The 19,068-nt window shown below is 33.4% G+C and overlaps 1 protein-coding gene across 1 annotated transcript in view; it reads left to right on the forward strand.

Moving 5' to 3' along the window:
* Positions 1-19,068, forward strand: part of LOC149895667 (putative fatty acyl-CoA reductase CG5065) — a 52,229-nt gene that overhangs the window by 32,760 nt on the left and 401 nt on the right. Inside the window, exons 2-12 of the mRNA XM_090118479.1 lie at positions 5,505-5,613; positions 7,007-7,123; positions 8,968-9,087; positions 9,732-9,857; positions 12,379-12,524; positions 13,213-13,325; positions 15,087-15,279; positions 16,381-16,527; positions 17,059-17,148; positions 17,717-17,881; positions 18,436-18,534. Coding sequence (XP_089974605.1) covers positions 5,515-5,613; positions 7,007-7,123; positions 8,968-9,087; positions 9,732-9,857; positions 12,379-12,524; positions 13,213-13,325; positions 15,087-15,279; positions 16,381-16,527; positions 17,059-17,148; positions 17,717-17,881; positions 18,436-18,534 — 1,415 coding nt within the window. The 5' untranslated portion in view covers positions 5,505-5,514. The remainder of the gene's footprint in view (positions 1-5,504; positions 5,614-7,006; positions 7,124-8,967; positions 9,088-9,731; positions 9,858-12,378; positions 12,525-13,212; positions 13,326-15,086; positions 15,280-16,380; positions 16,528-17,058; positions 17,149-17,716; positions 17,882-18,435; positions 18,535-19,068) is intronic.

The raw sequence follows: 19,068 nt of genomic DNA on the forward strand, positions 1-19,068 counted from the left end.
AGGGCTGTATCTCTATAGTGCAGTCATGGGCAGGCTGCGGCTGGTGTCCCACAACACATTAAAATTCTCGAAAGGGCCTCTGCGTGTTGGATCCGTGTCCCCACGTAAGCCTTCCAAAGATCCGGGTACTGTCCTTCTGGTGGTACCCGAGTATTATGGAAATGAGAAACATAATAATAATAATAAAAACATTTATTGACAACAAAACACACCACACAGATACAAAAAACAAACATATTTAAAAAAGAAAGCAAAAAACCAATAAAACTTAAAAACTAATAAAACTTACAGACTTAAAACAGCTACAAACTACAACTAATAAAACTTACAGACATAACAAATAAAATAAAATAATATAAAAAACCTTATAACTAAACTTAAAAAAATATATAACTAAAAACAACAACAAAGAACTGTGTGGTAATGTCCATCATCAAAAGGGACTACTCAGCTATAAGCTGTAGTGCCCCCATAGGAACACTACCAGCACTGATTTTCAGGAGCCCCTATCGGTTGCGACGGTTGGAGTTACAGCTTTAGATTTTTTTTTTTTTTTTTTTTAATAGATAATATTAATAGATAATATATAACTATATATGATGAAATAGTGATAAGTGTGATATATTATATTTATAAAATATTTGTACTTACTACTTATATAATATAAGAAATATATGTGTAATAAAAATATATGTATAGAAAAAAATAATAAATTAAGAATAATAAATAACTACATTAAGAAGTATGATATTATATACGAAGAGAATAGAGATACCCATACACATACAGCGGGACACACCAACGGCACTAAGGCTGGTACAGCGTATTTAATAAATGTTTTTTATATTTAAATCGAAAGTTTGTAATACTTTTTACTTCAGACAGGGGTGGTGGAAGGTTGTTCCAGCACTTAGTGGCGCTGTATGTGAAACCGCCTCTAAATGATGCAGTGTAGTGCATGGGTATTGATAGCTTTATGCTGGCAAATCTAGTTTTGTATTTTAGGTCGCTTCGTTGACCTAACCAGGCTAATTTTTTATATAGATATAATGGTATTTTTTTGTTCATTAAACCAAATACCAAAGTAGCAAAATGCAATTTCCTACGTCCATCCATATTTAAAATATTGGCGTCTTTAAGATAGGGACTGATGTGGCTTCTAGGTGGAACGTTCCAGCAATATCGTGCACAGGCATTCTGGACGCGTTGTATTGCTGTTCTAGTACGGCTAAGCAGTCTAGGGCCATATACAGTATCCGAAAAGTTAAATTTCGACAATACAAGAGAATCACATAGACGGATACGTAAATTTAAATTTATATATTTTCTTATTTTATACAAAATTTTTAACCTATAAAAAGAATTAGAAATGGTATTATTAATATGTTTTTCGAATCTCAAATTCTCGTCAAATAATAAGCCTAAATTCCTTGCCTCGTGTACACGCTCGATTAAATTATTATCAACTACTATTTTGGGATCAAATTGCTCAATCGCTTTTACCATCTTAGGGCTTCCTAGAAGCATAAATTTGGTTTTCGATAAATTTAAAAATAAAGAATTACCTACGGACCATGTAAATACACTATTTAAATCAGAATTAATTTGGTTTATGGCATTTTGTGTCTCATTAGGATAGCAAGATATGTACAGTTGCATATCGTCAGCGTACATCTGGTAATTGCAATGTTTTATGCGTGATACTACATCGGCACTGTACAGGATAAATAATAGAGGTCCCAATATTGATCCCTGGGGAACACCCCTCGATATACTTTTGCAGTCCGAAAAGCGTTTACTGCCATCTTCCTTTGCGACCGAAACCTTTTGAGTTCTACCACTGAGGTAACTGTTAAACCATTTCACAGCATTTGTACTTAATCCATAGTATGCTAGTTTTGACAGCAATAAATCGGTATTTATAGTATCAAATGCGCGAGTGTAATCGAGAAGCAAAAGAACCGTAGCCATTCCTCTATCTTGTGCTCCCAAAATGTCATCAACAACGTCCATCAATGCAGTTGAAGTGCTTCTGTGTTTTCGGAAACCAGACTGTCGGTCAGGAAGGATGTTATTTGACTCCAAGAACTCCATGAGCTGGTTGTGCACAATTTTTTCTAGGATTTTGGACATGCAGGGAAGTATACTGATGGGGCGTAGATCTTTGAAATCATCCGGGTTTTCTTTCTTTGGGATTGGGCATACTATGGCATGGCGCCATAGATCAGGAAAGATGTGTGTACGGATCGATGTATTAACGATGTGTGTTAGTATGGGCAATGTTTTTGAAATTGTAAGGAGAAGCATGTCAAGGGAGATGCCGTCAATACCAACCGCCTGGGATTTTAATTCGTTAATCGCCTTCAGTACCGTTGTCTCATTGACAGTCCGCAGTTCAAAAGTGCTATCACTGTAACGGTGAAACTCGTAGAATGAAAGAGTAGATAAAGATAGTTGATTAATCCCGGGAATATTAAGGAAGTGCGCGTTTATCTTATCAGGATCGCTTAAATGAGGTGATAGTAAGCCATCTTTTCTTGACGTCAGCTGAACTTGACTTTTAATGTTCTTCCACATCTCTCGAGGTCTTTTAATATTGGAATTTATAAAGGTATTAAAGTACGCGCTCTTTTCGGACTCTAGAGCAGTTTCAACGTATTTTTTTAACTCTTTATAATACTCCTTATGTGAATCAAGTTTAGTCTTGCGAGCTCTTATATGCGCTTCGTTGCGGCGTTTCATAATTAGCTTCATGTTATACGTTATCCACGGGTATTGTCTATCTTTGATAATTTGCGTTTTCATAGGTGCGTAAAAGTCGAATAATGATATTATATAATGTGTTAAAGTGGTCACCATGTCATTAACGTCACTCATACCTATTATATTGTCCCAGTTAATATTGTTTAAAGAATTTTTAAAAGCATCTGTATCTATATCTTTTAGTGGTCTGCACATAAATTTCCGCAGTTTAGGCTTATCTTTCTTTATATTTAAAACACAAGATATAAAAGCATGGCTGCTGAGTGTAACTATATAATCCACTTTTATTTGCGAGATAGAAGTATTTGCACAAATAACATCGATGAGAGTTTCGGAGTTAGAAGTAAAGTGAGTAGGCTCAGCTACGAGTTGCTTTAAACTATGCACACTTAGAAAGTTGTTAAATTTATTAGAATTGGGATGATTCCTATTTAGCAAATTAATATTAAAGTCACCCAATAAAACAATATGATCACTCCATAAAAGAGAGCCCAACGAGTCTGCCAAAGCACCAAAGAATATATCAGTATCCATCCAGGGAGGGCGATATGCCGTTCCGATTACCAACACCTTACCTCGGACCGTGACTTTAAGCCACATTTGTTCAACAGCTGACGCCGGATGGGTCAAAGTACGTACAGTTAGGCCACTCTTTATGTAAAAGCCAACCCCGCCACCACGGGAGCGGACACAGCTCGGGCGAGGCACGTGACGTAGCTTGTATCCAGGGACAGTCGGTGCGCGTCCTTCTTCCCCCGGACGCAGCCACGTCTCATTGATAGCCATTATATCGACACAGTGGTTTTCCATAGCAATAATAAATTCGTCGTGCTTGTTCCCTAGCGAGCCAGGATTGAGAAAACCAAGTTTTAATTTATTTTTGCAACAACCCATCATTTGTAAAGTGATAAATATAAATCATAACATAAAGAAAATAAACTATACACTATATAAAAAAATAATAACAGCAAATAACATGTAATACATATATTAAAATGAAAGTAAGTAAAACAGAAAAACCCAGCATCTAAGATTTCAATCAAATTATTAATTAATAACTCTAGTAGAAAATCAACAAAAATCATATGGAAGTAAAAGAAGTAAATACTTATTAAATTATACGATAATAGCAACAGATTATTATTAGGATAGTCCATTTTGATGCAGCTGCAATATTTAAATAACAGTGTTTGATAAGCAGACATTTTTACTATTAAATTACCACACAGTATCTTTGAGTGAAAAAATACACAGAATGATTTTAGTTGATAACACGATAAATTAACATTAAACAAAAAACTTTCAATTTGGTTTAGCTTCTTAGTGTTTTCAAAGATATAAATACAAATACAATTTAATATCCGCGAGAATACATGATTATAAACAAAAAATGTATAACTTAATATTGACAGGCGTATATCTATGATGAATTTATTAATGTGAATATTTTTTACATATACAATTAAATAAGATACGCAATGATCAAATATGTTTATGAGGAAAAAACCTTATCCAGGTCCTCCTGTGAGCGTATACTTATGAGCCTAGAGGTTTGATTTAGCCTAGCAAAAATTCGTCCTCCGCGCGTCCAAACAAATCGCCATTGCTTTGTGCGCCCTAATAGCTCGCGCGTTGCGTAAAACAAGTTACGGTTTGCATGAGTGAGGTGTTCATTAATATAAAATCTCCGCGGCTCCCCTCCCACCCCCGTGCCGCTGGTGTCTGCGCCGCGCCGCACGCGCGCCGCGTGCAGCAGCTCGTCGCGCAGATGTCGCCGCGTGAGGCGCACGACTATGGGCCGCGGCGGAAATGTGGGAAATATCGCTGTTATAACTGTAATTAATTTAATGATAATAAGCTGTTTTATGAATTGTACATGTTTTTTAAGATAAAAAAAAGAAAATTATGTTTTATATACATTTTCCCAGGCAGATGTCTACTTGAATGTATCATTTTTAAATAATAAGGTTCATAAAAAACAGTTAGATATAAAAAGATAAGCAACCGTACTTACTATGTAATTAATATCGTTGAGAGTTTATACATTCAACGTTATTTTTGTTGCATCTCATTTCGTATATTTATTAAATTGTGTATGTAATATAATATAAACCACATATAGGTACTAGACAATATTTCAAAAAATAAATAAAGAAAACAAGACTTTTGATGTATTTTGAATTATTAAGCTATTGCATAGCTTTTATCTCAGCGGCGATCAAATGTTAATATTCCGTAACGAAAAACCTAACATTCCAACCGGCACAGCGATGCGATGCTATGCAATAGCTTTACCGCGGCAGTCCTCGAGTGACACACGTATTTATTAAGCTATTGCATGGCTTCTATCGTGGGCCTTGAGCACGGGGTCCGAATACAGAAATTCCGTAACGAAAAAACCTCACGCTCCGCACTCCGACGTACACGTAGGTGTGGCTTGAAGGCAACCTATTAATATGCAATAGCTTTACCGCGGCAGTCCTCGAGTGACACACGTATTTTTTTTTAATTAAGTAATAATATTACTTCATCCTAAATTCTATTTTCACTTCTGGCCAAATTGACTTCGGAACCATTATTTTTTTCACTTTGTATCGCGATCGGTACTCATATTTTCTGCTATTGATATACAGTTTGGCCTTAAAGAAAATAAATAACTTGAATTTTGTTTAAGATAACATTACATTTTAAGGAACACTTGATTTTATTATAATTCAATTATTTTTTTCTATTTTTGACAGATAATTCAAAATGGTTGCCCGGCCGAGATCGCCCCACGGTGCGTTGATACCACAGTTCTACGCGGGACGATCACTTTTTATTACTGGAGCCACGGGGTTTATGGGGAAGGTGAGTGAGAATTTTAACGGATTTTAAACGCGATTTCTTAATTTGTCTCGAGGTTACGGGTAGAACGTAATACTTTAAAAAAATAGAGTGTGTGCCGAGCACACGTGACAGAAGTGAAACTTCTCTGGCAAGATTTGACAAAATCGTCGCCTTACTCGATGACTTGAGGATATGTATTGCAATGACGCGACCTACCTAGGACTTCACGGTTCCAAGTGTAAACAACACACACAATTTAATGTACCATCTAAAGTACATAGGTATTTATTATTTTAGTTTTATAGCATTCAAATGCTTTATAATTTATACAATATATAAATGTTTTAAAGAATAGTTCAACGATTCGATCACTCGCTAGCCCGCGTTTTACACCATAACGGTTGTTTAATAATCTCAATAGATGGCGTGGTGGCTTTTAGAACCGAAAGAGTAGAATAAATTCGATTGCTCTGGCGGGATCACAGGTGGCCGAAAGGTCAGGCGTTGCCCCGGTATGGCGAAAAACGCGGGTTCGATAGTTATCGAATTCTTTTATATTCCTTAAAATTTATAAGTACATATTATATTTATTATTATATCAAGCATACAATATTCTCGTTAATACATAGTTATAAAGATACTAGCGGTCCGCCCCGGCTTCGCCCGAGGTACCTACATGTTTAAACTATCCTATCTCTCAAGTTGGATCGAACTGCACATGGTGTGTGAATTTTATTATAATCGGTTAAGTGGTTTAGGAGTCCATTGAGGACAAACATTGTGACACGAGATTTATATATACATATTAAGATTAAGCACATACGTTTTTCAGCAAATTTTTAATTTACTGTTTTATAGGCATAGTTAGCATGTTTAGTTTCTTCTAATAAGAAAATCTAAATATATTATCTACATTCTACAGCTGCCAGACGACATAAAGTCTAGTCTAGACATTGCCAATGTTTATTTTAGTACTAATACGGAAGCTAATTTTCATTGACAGACTAATCGACTATGGCTGTAAAAAGGACAGATTGAAATATGTATATTCAAACATTGTGCACTTGTCAAATATCAGTGACAATAGAATAATTTCATGAGTTTATCTTTTTACACCTTATTTTACACACATTTTTACACGCTTTATATTAGCTTCACCTGTATGTTTGTAACCGACTTCTTTGGGCGCGATTTTGACCCACTTTAAACGGCCAGATTACGTTCAAACTTTGTAGATTTATTGAGGACCGATGACAATACACTAATTTGACAAAATTTTCTATTTTTTAGTTCGGTTTTCTATAAAAAGCGTGTTTTTTAGTTTTTTTAAACTATTATTATTATAGCGTGTTTTTTTAAACTATGTATATTGTATTTCTAGTTTATTTTTTTAACCTATTTTTATTTGTTACAGGTATTAATAGAGCGTCTATTATCTACCTGTCCAGATATAGGCACCCTATATTTACTAATGCGTCATAAAAAGGGGGTAACTCCGGAAAAAAGGCTTCAACAGTTAAAGCAGTCACAGGTAATAAATGTTTGTGAAGTGAAAACTTCTTTAGCGGCGTTGGGTATAAAATCTTAAACTCGCGTCAGGACACGTGACCTGATCGAAAAAGCGTAAGACGGATGTTTTTTTTTTTAGCGTAAGACGGATACCATTCCAAAATATCAAACATGCTCAACGTTAATAATCAAGTTTTCACTTCTGCCGGCACTCCCCCAGTGCAACCCGGCTTTTTTATATATTTGTAAATTAGATTTAATGAAAAATATGCCTAGATATACCTATAGAATTTCAAATCTGTACAGTAGTTCCGGAGATTAGCGTGTACAAACAAACAGACAGATTTTTTTTTTAATTTGTACTCTATTACTGTTTCTAAACCTGTAAAAAACTGTATCTAAATTATTATTTAGATACAGTTTTTTACTGTTTTATTATCCATACTAATATTATAAATGCGAAAGTAACTCTGTCTGTCTGTCTGTTACTCAATCACGCCTTAACTACTGAACCAATTTGCATGAAATTTGGTATAGAGATATTTTGATACCCGAGAAAGGATAGGTTTTATCCCGGAAATACCACGGGAACGGGAACTATGCGGGTTTTTCTTTGACTGCGCGGGCGATGCCGCGGGTGGAAAGCTAGTATACCTATAAAGATGAACCAAAAAATATACAATTGAACAGTAATTAAGCTTCTCTAGAACATTATATTTTAATAAAAAGATTTAAAATACATTTATACTAAAATGAATAAGGTAATTAAAATAAGCAGTTAGGATCTATCACAAAACAAAAAAAAAACATCAGTCAAGCCATTTGCACAAAAAAACATGGGAACTTTATATAAATAATAAATATAATAAGTAACTAATTACATATTATGATGAAGATTAATCTTAAGTAATTTTTACTAATAAAAAATATATTTTCTTTTGTGTTATAACATAATAATTTATCCTGTTTCTCAGGTCGATGACGCACATCTTCAAATTATTTTTTGTTATTTATTTGACGGTATTTTATGGTTTTTAAGGTTTATAAAATTCTTTATATTAATGTTTTTATGACGTAAAAAATGTGTAATCAACCAGCTTTAAATCAATTATTTTCATCCGACTTTAAAGAAAGAAGAAGGTTTTAAATTCGACTGCATTATTATGGGGTTTGTTGCCTCTTTCGACTGGATGAACCGATTTTGATGATTCTGTTTTGACGTGATAACGTTTTTAAAATCGTTTTAGTCGGGTGACATGTTCAGAAACTTGTGTCACACCAAAACCTCACGAGCGCGATCGCAGGTATAACGAGAGAGAGACGGACCGATCTCCCGTCTCATCTCGAGCGCTGCCACCAATAAGACGTTATCACGTAAACATCTCGATCGTAAACCTACTTTACAAACAACCAATTTTTTTTTATTTGAAAGCTTGTCCTGGTCTTCCGTTTGGTCCAATTTAAATTTCGTCAAGTTCTTTAAATAAGGCGATTGGGTTTATTGTTAAAAAATATTTGTATATTTTGGTATTACATATTTTATTTATGTCGTTCTTACCTTCCTGCTCCTTTATATTACAACTAGCTGTGCTCCGCGGTTTCACCCGTATTGCGCCGCTCCTGTTGGTCTTAGCGTGATTATATATTGCCTTCCTCGATAAATGGGCTATCTAACACCGAAATAATTTTTCAAATCGGACCAGTAGTTCCTGAGATTAGTGTGTTCAAACAAACAAACTCTTCAGCTTTATAATATTAAAAGTATAGATTGCAACACAGAAGGTTGTCTCGTTCTTAAATAATAATTTATCTGTGCTGGTAAAAATTATTTTTACAAAATATATAAAAAAAATGTTTTTTTTACAGGTATTCGATATACTTCGACAGACAAATCCAACACAATTGGATAAACTAAGTATCATACCTGGTGATGTTGCTCAACCGAATTTGGGGATTTCCCCGGAAAGTTTGCATTCGTTGCATGAGGTAAGGAAAAATTTAAATGAAAGTGTTTAAAACAGTTATTTAAATAAAATATGTAGTTGAATATTAACAAACAACATTCGGTTAACAATAAAAATAACCAAAAAGAAACATATTTATTATAGACTAGCTTACCACCCGCGGCTTCGCTCGCTTTGTCTAAAACCTAATAAATTATATACTAAAACCTTCCTCTTGAATCACTCTATATATTAAAAAAAACCGCATCAAAATCCGTTGCGTAGTTATAAAGATTTAAGCATACAAAGGGTTATAAGGACATAGGGACAGAGAAAGCGACTTTGTTTTATACTAATATATATATAAGTAGTGATGTGTTTAAATTTAATAAGAAATAATAAACATTTTACTAGTGGTAGGTCTGCTTTGAAACCAGAGGTTCTCAAACCTGCTTGTGTTCTAGACCAATTTCAAAAATTTTGTTTCGTGAAAGCCCAAACGTTATTTTTATATTTCTTTCTATACTGGTAAATTATTCAAAATTTTCGAAACCACAAAGCTTAATTTCATTAATGGAAAAAACTTTTGAAATTAAGAACGTATCGCAGCAGATAATAATTATTTATTCGTTTTTAAACTCAATTCAAGTGTATAGTGTACTTTTTCATATTATTTATTTATTCTAGGTGTCCGTAGTGTTCCATTCAGCGGCAACACTGAAATTTGACGAAGCGCTACACAAAGCGGTTGAACAAAATGTATTATCTGTAATACGGCTGATGGATATTTGTGATACTTTGCCGAATATTGAGGTGAGTGTTGCCAGTTTTTGGGAAAAGGGGAAAATTTTGGGAAATTTTTTCTGCTTTCCGAATCGGTGGTAAATGTTAAAAAATGTTATGACGATTCAAAAGTGCTTTTATAAGAAGTCTAATTGAATATATAAATGTTTGAGTTTGAAGTAGGATAAATGTAAAACTACTAAAACCATTTATTTAATAAAAATACTACGTAGAAAACTTCGTTGAATTTAGTCTGATTTTTAATAGATTTTTGTAATAAATTTGTCAATATTTAAAAGAAATGTTGCCAGATTCAAAATGTGTATTTGCCATGATGTATGAATTCAGGTCTGTTTTTAATAAAATTATAAAGTGTTGCCAGGTTTTAGTGTTGGCAGATGTTTCTTTATTTATTGAGATGTGATTGAGATATACAAGAATTATTAAACTTAATATATTATACATATTTACATATGCAAAATGCGTGCATCTTGTTAGTTTGGTGTCATCAATATTAATTATTCATATACTATGTTATATTATTTCACTAATATAATTAATTACCTTGACCATCTTATAATTTATAAATAATGGAATTTTACAGAATATTTGCATGACTATTATATTCCCTTATAGGGCTACCAAAATTTCATTTATTTAGTTAACTAGCTGTGCTGTGCGGTTTCACCCGCGTGGCTCGACTCCTGTTGTTCTTAGCGTGATGATATATAGCCTAGCCTTCCTCGATAAATGGGCTATCTAACAGTGAACTATTTTTCAAATCCGACCCGTTCCTGATATTCGCGCGTTCAAACAAACTCCTTAGCTTTATAATATTAGCACTTATATATTTTTCTATTAAACAGTGAAAGTCCAATTTCAATAAGTCCTTTTTATTATCACAGCCAAAGAAAATAACAGAATGATAAAAAAAAGGTTATTAATATATTACTACATCTTGAAAATAACAAAGCTCACTTGAGTCTTATTTATTTTGAATTCACAGACACACACTTGAATTTTATTTATATGTACATAGATAATAACACGAGTGTCACGATTTTGAATAAGAAGGACGGATAGAAGTACTTATTTATTTATCAATATTTGTGTATAGGGTAAATAACAGATCTATATTTATAAAGAATAGAAATAATTCGATCAAATGTGGCTGTTCGCTACCGTACTCGGATCGGTACGTGATTTTTGAAGTGAAACTTCTTTATCCGGGTTGGAAAAAAGTTTAGTGTAACATTTTTTCGTTACGCGTGACATTTTTCCGTTACGCGCCATCTTTTTCTTATCCCAAGCGTGATTCGACGTATTTCTGTAAAGTTGCATATAATAGTAAATAATTTTTTGAAAAATAAGGTCATAAAGAAGTTTCACTTCTTACGTGTGTACACTAGTACACGCACACATTTTTTTTAAAGCCAACTGTTTCGTGATTACACAGCCACTCCACCATTACAGGGTGTTCGCGCCACAGCCTTTATTAGACCATCTATTTATTCTACACATATAATAAAATCATAGGAAAGTCAAATCTGTGCATTGAATATTTTTTAAAAGAATACTTGAGGCGTGATCTTGAATAGATACCGAAGCCAAAAATGTAGATTTTAGAATTTTTTCTGTTGGTCTGTATGTATGTCCGGGCTAATCTCAAAAAGTACTGCATGGATTTACTTTAAATTTGGTACAGAGATAGCTTGAGACCTGAGAAAGGACATAAGATAGGATTTATCCCGGAAATCGGTATATATATCGAACTATGCGGGTTTTTCTTTGACAACGCGGGCGAAGCTGCGGGCGGAAAGCTAGTTATTAATATTATAGGACTGACGTAAATAAGATGTTATAATGTAGGTAATATAATTGAATATTTTACGTAGCTATAAATAATTCAGTAAAGGATGTCAATGTTATAAATATTAATTACTTAAATTAAGGATTATGTCTTGACAAAGTATTTGTATTGTTTATGTATTTATTATAAGCACACTAACACAAAATCTAAATGAACTGCTGCATATAACATTGCTGCATATAATACCTTGTAATGTAATTCATTGATACAACTTAGCAGTTAATATTATTTCCTACATACATACGTTTACCTTCGTATATCAGTACTTATTAATTGTAATACATACCTATTTAATATCTAATTTGATAGCATTCAAATACTTAATAAGATTAGAAAAAATACTTAATACGAGGCGAGATCCAAACCCGCGTCTTATTGTCAAACCGGGGCAACTGCAACGCGTAGACTCTCGTCCACCCGTGATCCCGTTAGAGTAATCGAATTTTTTCTACTCTTTCGGTTTTATGAAATAGAATATATAGGTAGAATAAATTCGATTGCTCTGGCGGGATCACGGGTGGCCGAGAGGTCAGGCGTTGCCCCGGTTTGGCAAAAAGACGCGGGTTCGACTCCTGCTCCGTGATTTTTTTCATTATTTAAAAAAATATTTTATAAATATATCGATTGTCTACATGACGATTATTTAATAATAAACAATCAATCAATCAATCGATTGTCCAGGTGTTGGTCCACGTATCAACCGCGTACAGTAACCCAGAGCACTCTTCGATAGAGGAGCGTGTGTACACTCCTCCGTCGCCTTTAAATAGATTGTTGGCACTCGTTGAAGCTGTTCCAGAGAATCTGATGCAGAATATTACTCCACAGTATGTATATTAGCTATATTTTTAGTTTTAGATTTAAATAATATTTTATAACATTCAAATGTTTAGAAATAATTGACGCAGATTCGAATTCCACCTGATTATTAACTTTTTTATCTTACTTTTATTAACTTATCTCAATTTTTTGGGTTCAGTCCGACAAGGAACCCTTATAAGATCGTTAAGTCCGTCCGTCCTAGTCTATCACAGCACAATATCTTCTACGTTTATTAGTTTTATAGCATTCAAATATTTGACCTTTTTAAGTAAGGTAAAAGACGTTCAAACCGCCTCCTTATTGATTTTTTATTTTCATTAAATTGTTACGTCTTATATTACGATATTACTTATTTAACTTGTACATTTATAAGTATACATTTTTTACTGATTATATATCTATTCGAAAGTGTGTTTATTTGTCCTTTTTTACGTCTGAAAATACAGAAAACAAATTCTAAAATCACTCCATTATCGACGTGAAAAAAAAGACACACAAACACACTTTTGCATTACATACACTATAGTTTACCCAATAATTTTTTATCATAAATAACCGAAGTAACAAAATGTTGTGACCAATATCGAAGTATACAGTTTTTATTTAATATAGATATTATACATACTATTATTATATATATAGTTATATATTTCTTTAAAATAAAGAAATTATTATTGAAATATATTTTTACAGGTACATACACCCAAAACCAAACACATACACGTTTACAAAAGCAATGGCTGAAGAAGCAGTTCGCAGTCGAACATCGAGGCAATATCCAGTTGCCATTTTTAGACCTACTATTGGTAAGATACCTATTTAATTATTTTATAAAATATTTGTACCTATTTGAAATAATCAGTATTTTCTTGTTTTTTATTTTACGAGATTTACGTTTTTTATAGTTTACTTTTAAAGCTTAGGTTCCAAAACTTTTAAAATATGTGAATCTAAATAAAAAATTGTACTAGCTTTTCGCCCGCGTCTTCGTCCGCGTTTTCAAAGGAAAACCCGCATAGTTCCCGTTCCCGTGGGCTTTCCGGGATAAAACCTATCCTATGTGTTAATCCAAGTTACCCTCTATATGTGTGCTAAATTTCATTATAATCGGTTCAATAGTTTATGCGTGAAAACCATACATACATACAAACTTTTCCTCTTTATAATATTAGTAATAGTATAGAGTATAGATAACATTTCCAGCACGAAACAAAACCCTGCGGCTCCTAAACTTTCTTTTTTTGCAACATTTGAATTTTTTTTGTAATTTTGTGCACGACTTAGAGCGTATACGCACTATGCGGGTAGCCGCATTGCGGGTAGCCGTCCGGCTGACCGCAAGCACAATTATGTACGTAATACTATTCATTTCTATGCGCACTGCGATGCGGCTACCGCAGACCGCACAGTGTGCATAGAAATGAATATTACGTACATAATTGTGCTTGCGGTCAGCCGGACGGCTACCCGCAATGCGGCTACCCGCATAGTGCGTATACGCTCTTAATGTTGCTTACATAAACTATTTTTTAAAAATATATTTATTATTGAGTGATGAACACAGAAAGTTTTTAATACATTCCTGCCAAATTAAAACAGTTCAATTGAATATTGATGAAGTAGAAAATTACAATTATAGCTCACTTATCTTTTTCCTTTAAACATATAATTAATTTTAATATGATAATGCCATCAATAATTATTTTAAATTACGTTCTAATTGGAATGCATACTTGATATTGTTTATTTTTAGGCATAATTAAGTTCCTACAGTATTTAACTACTGTCCAGTAGAAAACCGACGCGACAATAAAGATTTTTATTAGTAACTAACTGTATAATATTAAATCTTACTATAATATTATAAATGCGAAAGTTTGTGAGGATGTGTGTGTGTATGTTTGTTACTCTTTCACGCAAATTCTACTGAACCGATTACAATGAAATTTATCACACATATAGAGGGTAACTTGGATTAACACATAGGATAGCTTTTATCCCGGAAAACCCACGGGAATGGGATCTATGCGGGTTTTTCTTTGCAAACGCGGGCGAAGCCGCGTGCGGAAAGCTAGTAAATAATATTTGTATGTAACCAACATCTTTAGACTCGATTTTGACCCACTTTAAAGTTTAAACGGACAGATTTAATTCAAACTTTTTACTATTATCGAGGATTAGTGACGATACAATAATTTCATGAAAGCGTGTTTTTTAGTTTGAACCAATGGACATATTAGTTTTTGTCATTTCCCTAATTGAAATTTACCTAATTGATTGAAACTTATTTTCACCAGTTCAAGTTTCAATCATTCATAAATTATGTGTTAATTGTTTAATTGATCAATTCTTTAGTTTTTCATAATAAATCTTTATTATTTTAGTCATTTTCATTGTTGCCAATAGTAGGTATTTTTTTTCTGTTCCTTTGATCATATTCTGAATTCATTATTGTCATATCTCTGTTTTTTATTGTTATTTTTCGTTTCTTTTGATATGTTTGATACTTATTTCTTTTATAACTGTCGGCTTACGCATAACTTTTTGCATTTATTTATCAATTCTAGTGGTATCATCCCTCCGCCACCCATTCCCCGGGTGGGTAGAGAACTTCAACGGCCCCAGCGGGGTAGCCGCTGCGGCCGGCAAGGGGCTGTTACACGTGTTCCGAAGGGGCAACACGATGCGGGCAGATTTGTTGCCCGTTGATATAGCCATCGATACGTTGGTGGCTGTTGCTTGGGAAACTGCTATCGATAAGTGAGTATAGTGACACAAACACACACTCAAACTCAAAAAATTAAAAAAAAATATAAATACAATCAAATTTAGATTTCAACTCATACTCAAACTCAACTCAAACTCAATACATACCCAACACATACCCAACTCAAACTCAATACATACCCAACTCAACACATAAGTTATGAGTCAAGGCAGGGGCTGTTACACGTGTTCCGACGGGGCAACACGATGCGGGCAGATTTGTTGCCCGTTGATATAGCCATCGATACGTTGGTGGCTGTTGCTTGGGAAACTGCCGTTATATATTGAGTATAATGACACAAACACACACTCAAACTCAAAAAATTGAAAAAAAAATATACAATCAAATTAAAATTTAGATTTCAACTCAACTCAAACTCAAGCGCAAATTCAAATTAACACACAGATTAAAATTTACTTACTATATAACTCATACTTAAACCTAACTGAATTTAAACTCAACTGCAACTAAAACTCATGCTCTAAGTGACTGGAGTGTCTGTGAAGAAGACAATATGTTACGCCTGTAGGAATAACATATTGCCTGTAGGCGTAACATAATATTGCCTGTAGACGTAACATATTGCCTGTAGGCGTAACATAATATTGCCTGTAGGCGTAACATATTGCCTGTAGGCGTAACATATTGCCTGTAGGCGTAACATAATATTGCCTGTAGGCGTAACATATTGCCTGTAGGCGTAACATATTGCCTGTAGGCGTAACATAATATTGCCTGTAGGCGTAACATATTGCCTGTAAGCGTAATATAATATTGCCTGTAGGCGTAACATATTGCCTGTAGGCGTAACATAATATTGCCTGTAGGCGTAACATATTACCTGTAAGCGTAATATAATATTGCCTGTAGGCGTAACATATTGCCTGTAGGCGTAACATAATATTGCCTGTAGGCGTAACATATTACCTGTAAGCGTAATATAATATTGCCTGTAGGCGTAACATATTGCCTGTAGGCGTAACATATTGCCTTAACATATTGTCTTTTTCAATTTAAATTGAATTAAAGTTAGACAAAACAGTACAAAAATTCTCATAATTATACAAAAGATGAACAAACAATTTTTTCCACAGACCAAAATCAGTAAAAGTATACAACTGTAGTACATGCGAGAATCCAACAAGATGGTCTGATTTCGAGTTGTCTTTACGTCGCTATTTACCGAAATATCCACTTGATGCTGCTCTGTGGTATCCTTCCGGTGCTGGCGTTGAGAACAGGTAATTTATCTATAACTTTAGCGGTACCTGTATCGGTAGTTACCTCTATCTGTATCGAAAATATGTACCTGTATCTATATCAACACTTAAATCTATATCTGTATTTGTATCTGTATATGAATCTGTAACTGTATAATATGAATATCTAAACCCAACCAAATGGGCAGATTTCAATTTGTCTTTACGTCGCTATTTACTGAAATATCCACTTGATGTGGTATCCTTCTGGTGCTAGCGTTGAGAACAGGTAATTTATATGTATCTATATATTTACATGTATCTGTACCTATACCTGTACCTATATCTATATCCTATGTGTACCTACCTATATCTATATATGTATCAGTATCTGTATACTATATCTTAAACCAACCAGATGCTAATTTCGAGGTGTCTTTTCGTCGCTATTTACCCAAGTATCCATTTATGATTTAATGCTGTGACTGTATCAGTATCTATATCTCTAGCTGTGATTATATCTGTTTCTCTATCTATAATTTAATATTAATTTTTATTGTATTTTGATTTCAGATACATTCACAAATTTCTCGAATTCACTCTACAAACTATTCCATTACATTTAGCGGAATATATTCTCAACACTTTGGGAGTGAAAATGAGGTACCTAAGTTTTTTTAACATTATTTTTAATTTAAATTGATATTATTGACTGGCTTATGTCTTAAATGGCGTTTCATTCATGGCCTAGGCTCTTGATTAAACGCGATTTTATGAAGGGCCTGGATGATATCCAGCCGTATAGTTTAATAGGAAAACGGCAGGTCAGGTCAGGAAAAGTTAATTTTGAGATGCTTGAAAGAGCCTACTTAGGCTTTTAATGAAAATGAAAAAACCATGAAGTGAATTGTCTGCAGATTCAAAATATTTTTTTAATATTAAGTCACATTTAAATCTATTTTTTTAATCTTAATTCGAAATAGAAACACTAAGGGCCGATTTTTCAATGCTTGGATAAAACTTATCCGTCCAATAAAGTATTACACGATAATATTAAAATGTCACGTATACTGTCAAATACGGGCAATTAGAATCTTAGATTAGAATACATTTTTAAAATGGTAATTTTATACATTATTCGACGAATAAGTTTTAACCGAGGATTGAACAATCAGCCCTTAAAGTTTTAATTAATATTAAAAAGTTTAAAAAAAAAATGTTTTCTCAACAGAATAAGTCTAATAACAGCTGAACAGAAAATGCGCGCCATGAACGATGTTTTGACGTTTTTCGCGCTTCGTGAATGGCACTTTCGCACAGATAATGTAAAGAGATTGAGGAATAGACTAACGCCACAAGACAGAGAGATATATAATCTGGATCCACAGACTATAGAGTGAGTAAAGTATATATTTTATATTGGGTTATGATATTGGTATAGCTATTGCATAGCTTCTATCGCGGGCCTTGAGCGCGGGGACCGAATCGAGAAATGCAGTAACGAAAAACCTCACGCTCCCCACGGGGACGGGCGCGGAGGTGTGGCTTGAAGGCATAGCATGTAATAGCTTTACCGCGGCAGTCCCCGAGTGCCACACGTCTTTTCTATTTTATTGGGTTAAAATATTTTTATTGATTTGGGTATTATATTATGTATGTTGATGTAGGTACGGACTATAGAGAGTAATCGAATTTTTTATTGGTTAAATCTGAATTGATGAAATTTGATATATTTTATTTAGAATGAGTAATTTTTGAAATGAAACTTCTTTAGGCGCGTTGAGAGTAAAATTTCAAGGTCGCGTCATGGCAATACCGTCACGTCATGGATGCGACGATTTTGATATCTTTGAATCTTGGCAAGGAAGTTTCACTTCTGACACGTGTGCTTAACGCTCTTTTCAACAATATGTATGAATAATGTTTTACTTGTAATTTACTATTTTTCAGCTGGGATGAACAATACAAAAACTTTATAATAGGTACACGGAAATATTTATTAAAAGAACCAGATGAAAATATGCCAGAAGCTGCTCGCCATATGAACAGGTAAGCATAAAATATTATAAGTATAGGACCTAAAATGGAACCCTTAGGTACACCGTATAGATTTTAAAGTTAATTGTTTCATTTATAATTATATTTCTATAAAAATCAATATGAAATTGAGCTTAATATTGTATTTACATTGTACTTTGTTTTTATGATTCTAAAAATGCATAGATATATTAATAAATCTTTTACAAAATAAGTGGGTTAGGTACTCAAATGCCATAGGTAAATCTAAGTTTAATTTGAAAGGTTTAGTTAATTTTAATAAAATGTGATCTCTATTGTTTCTAATAAGTATTTATAAATATTTACTTTATTTAATTTTATTAATGATATAATGCTATAAAATAATAGTAAATGCATGAGTACATTGTGAAAGAATAGCTTAAATTCTTGACTTCAATCGCGAAAGAAGCCTACTTATCTTTGTTCCAAATTTCATCCAAATCTGATCGTCCGTTTATACTTGATAGAGTAACAAACATCTTATAAAAATATCATCGTATAAAACTTTCGCCATTTATATTCTAC

Source organism: Colias eurytheme, chromosome 30 (assembly GCF_061535395.1).
Source record: "Colias eurytheme isolate Ceu_HAF_F1 chromosome 30, ilColEury1 Martin Lab GWU primary, whole genome shotgun sequence".
Taxonomy (NCBI): Eukaryota; Metazoa; Arthropoda; class Insecta; order Lepidoptera; family Pieridae; genus Colias; species Colias eurytheme.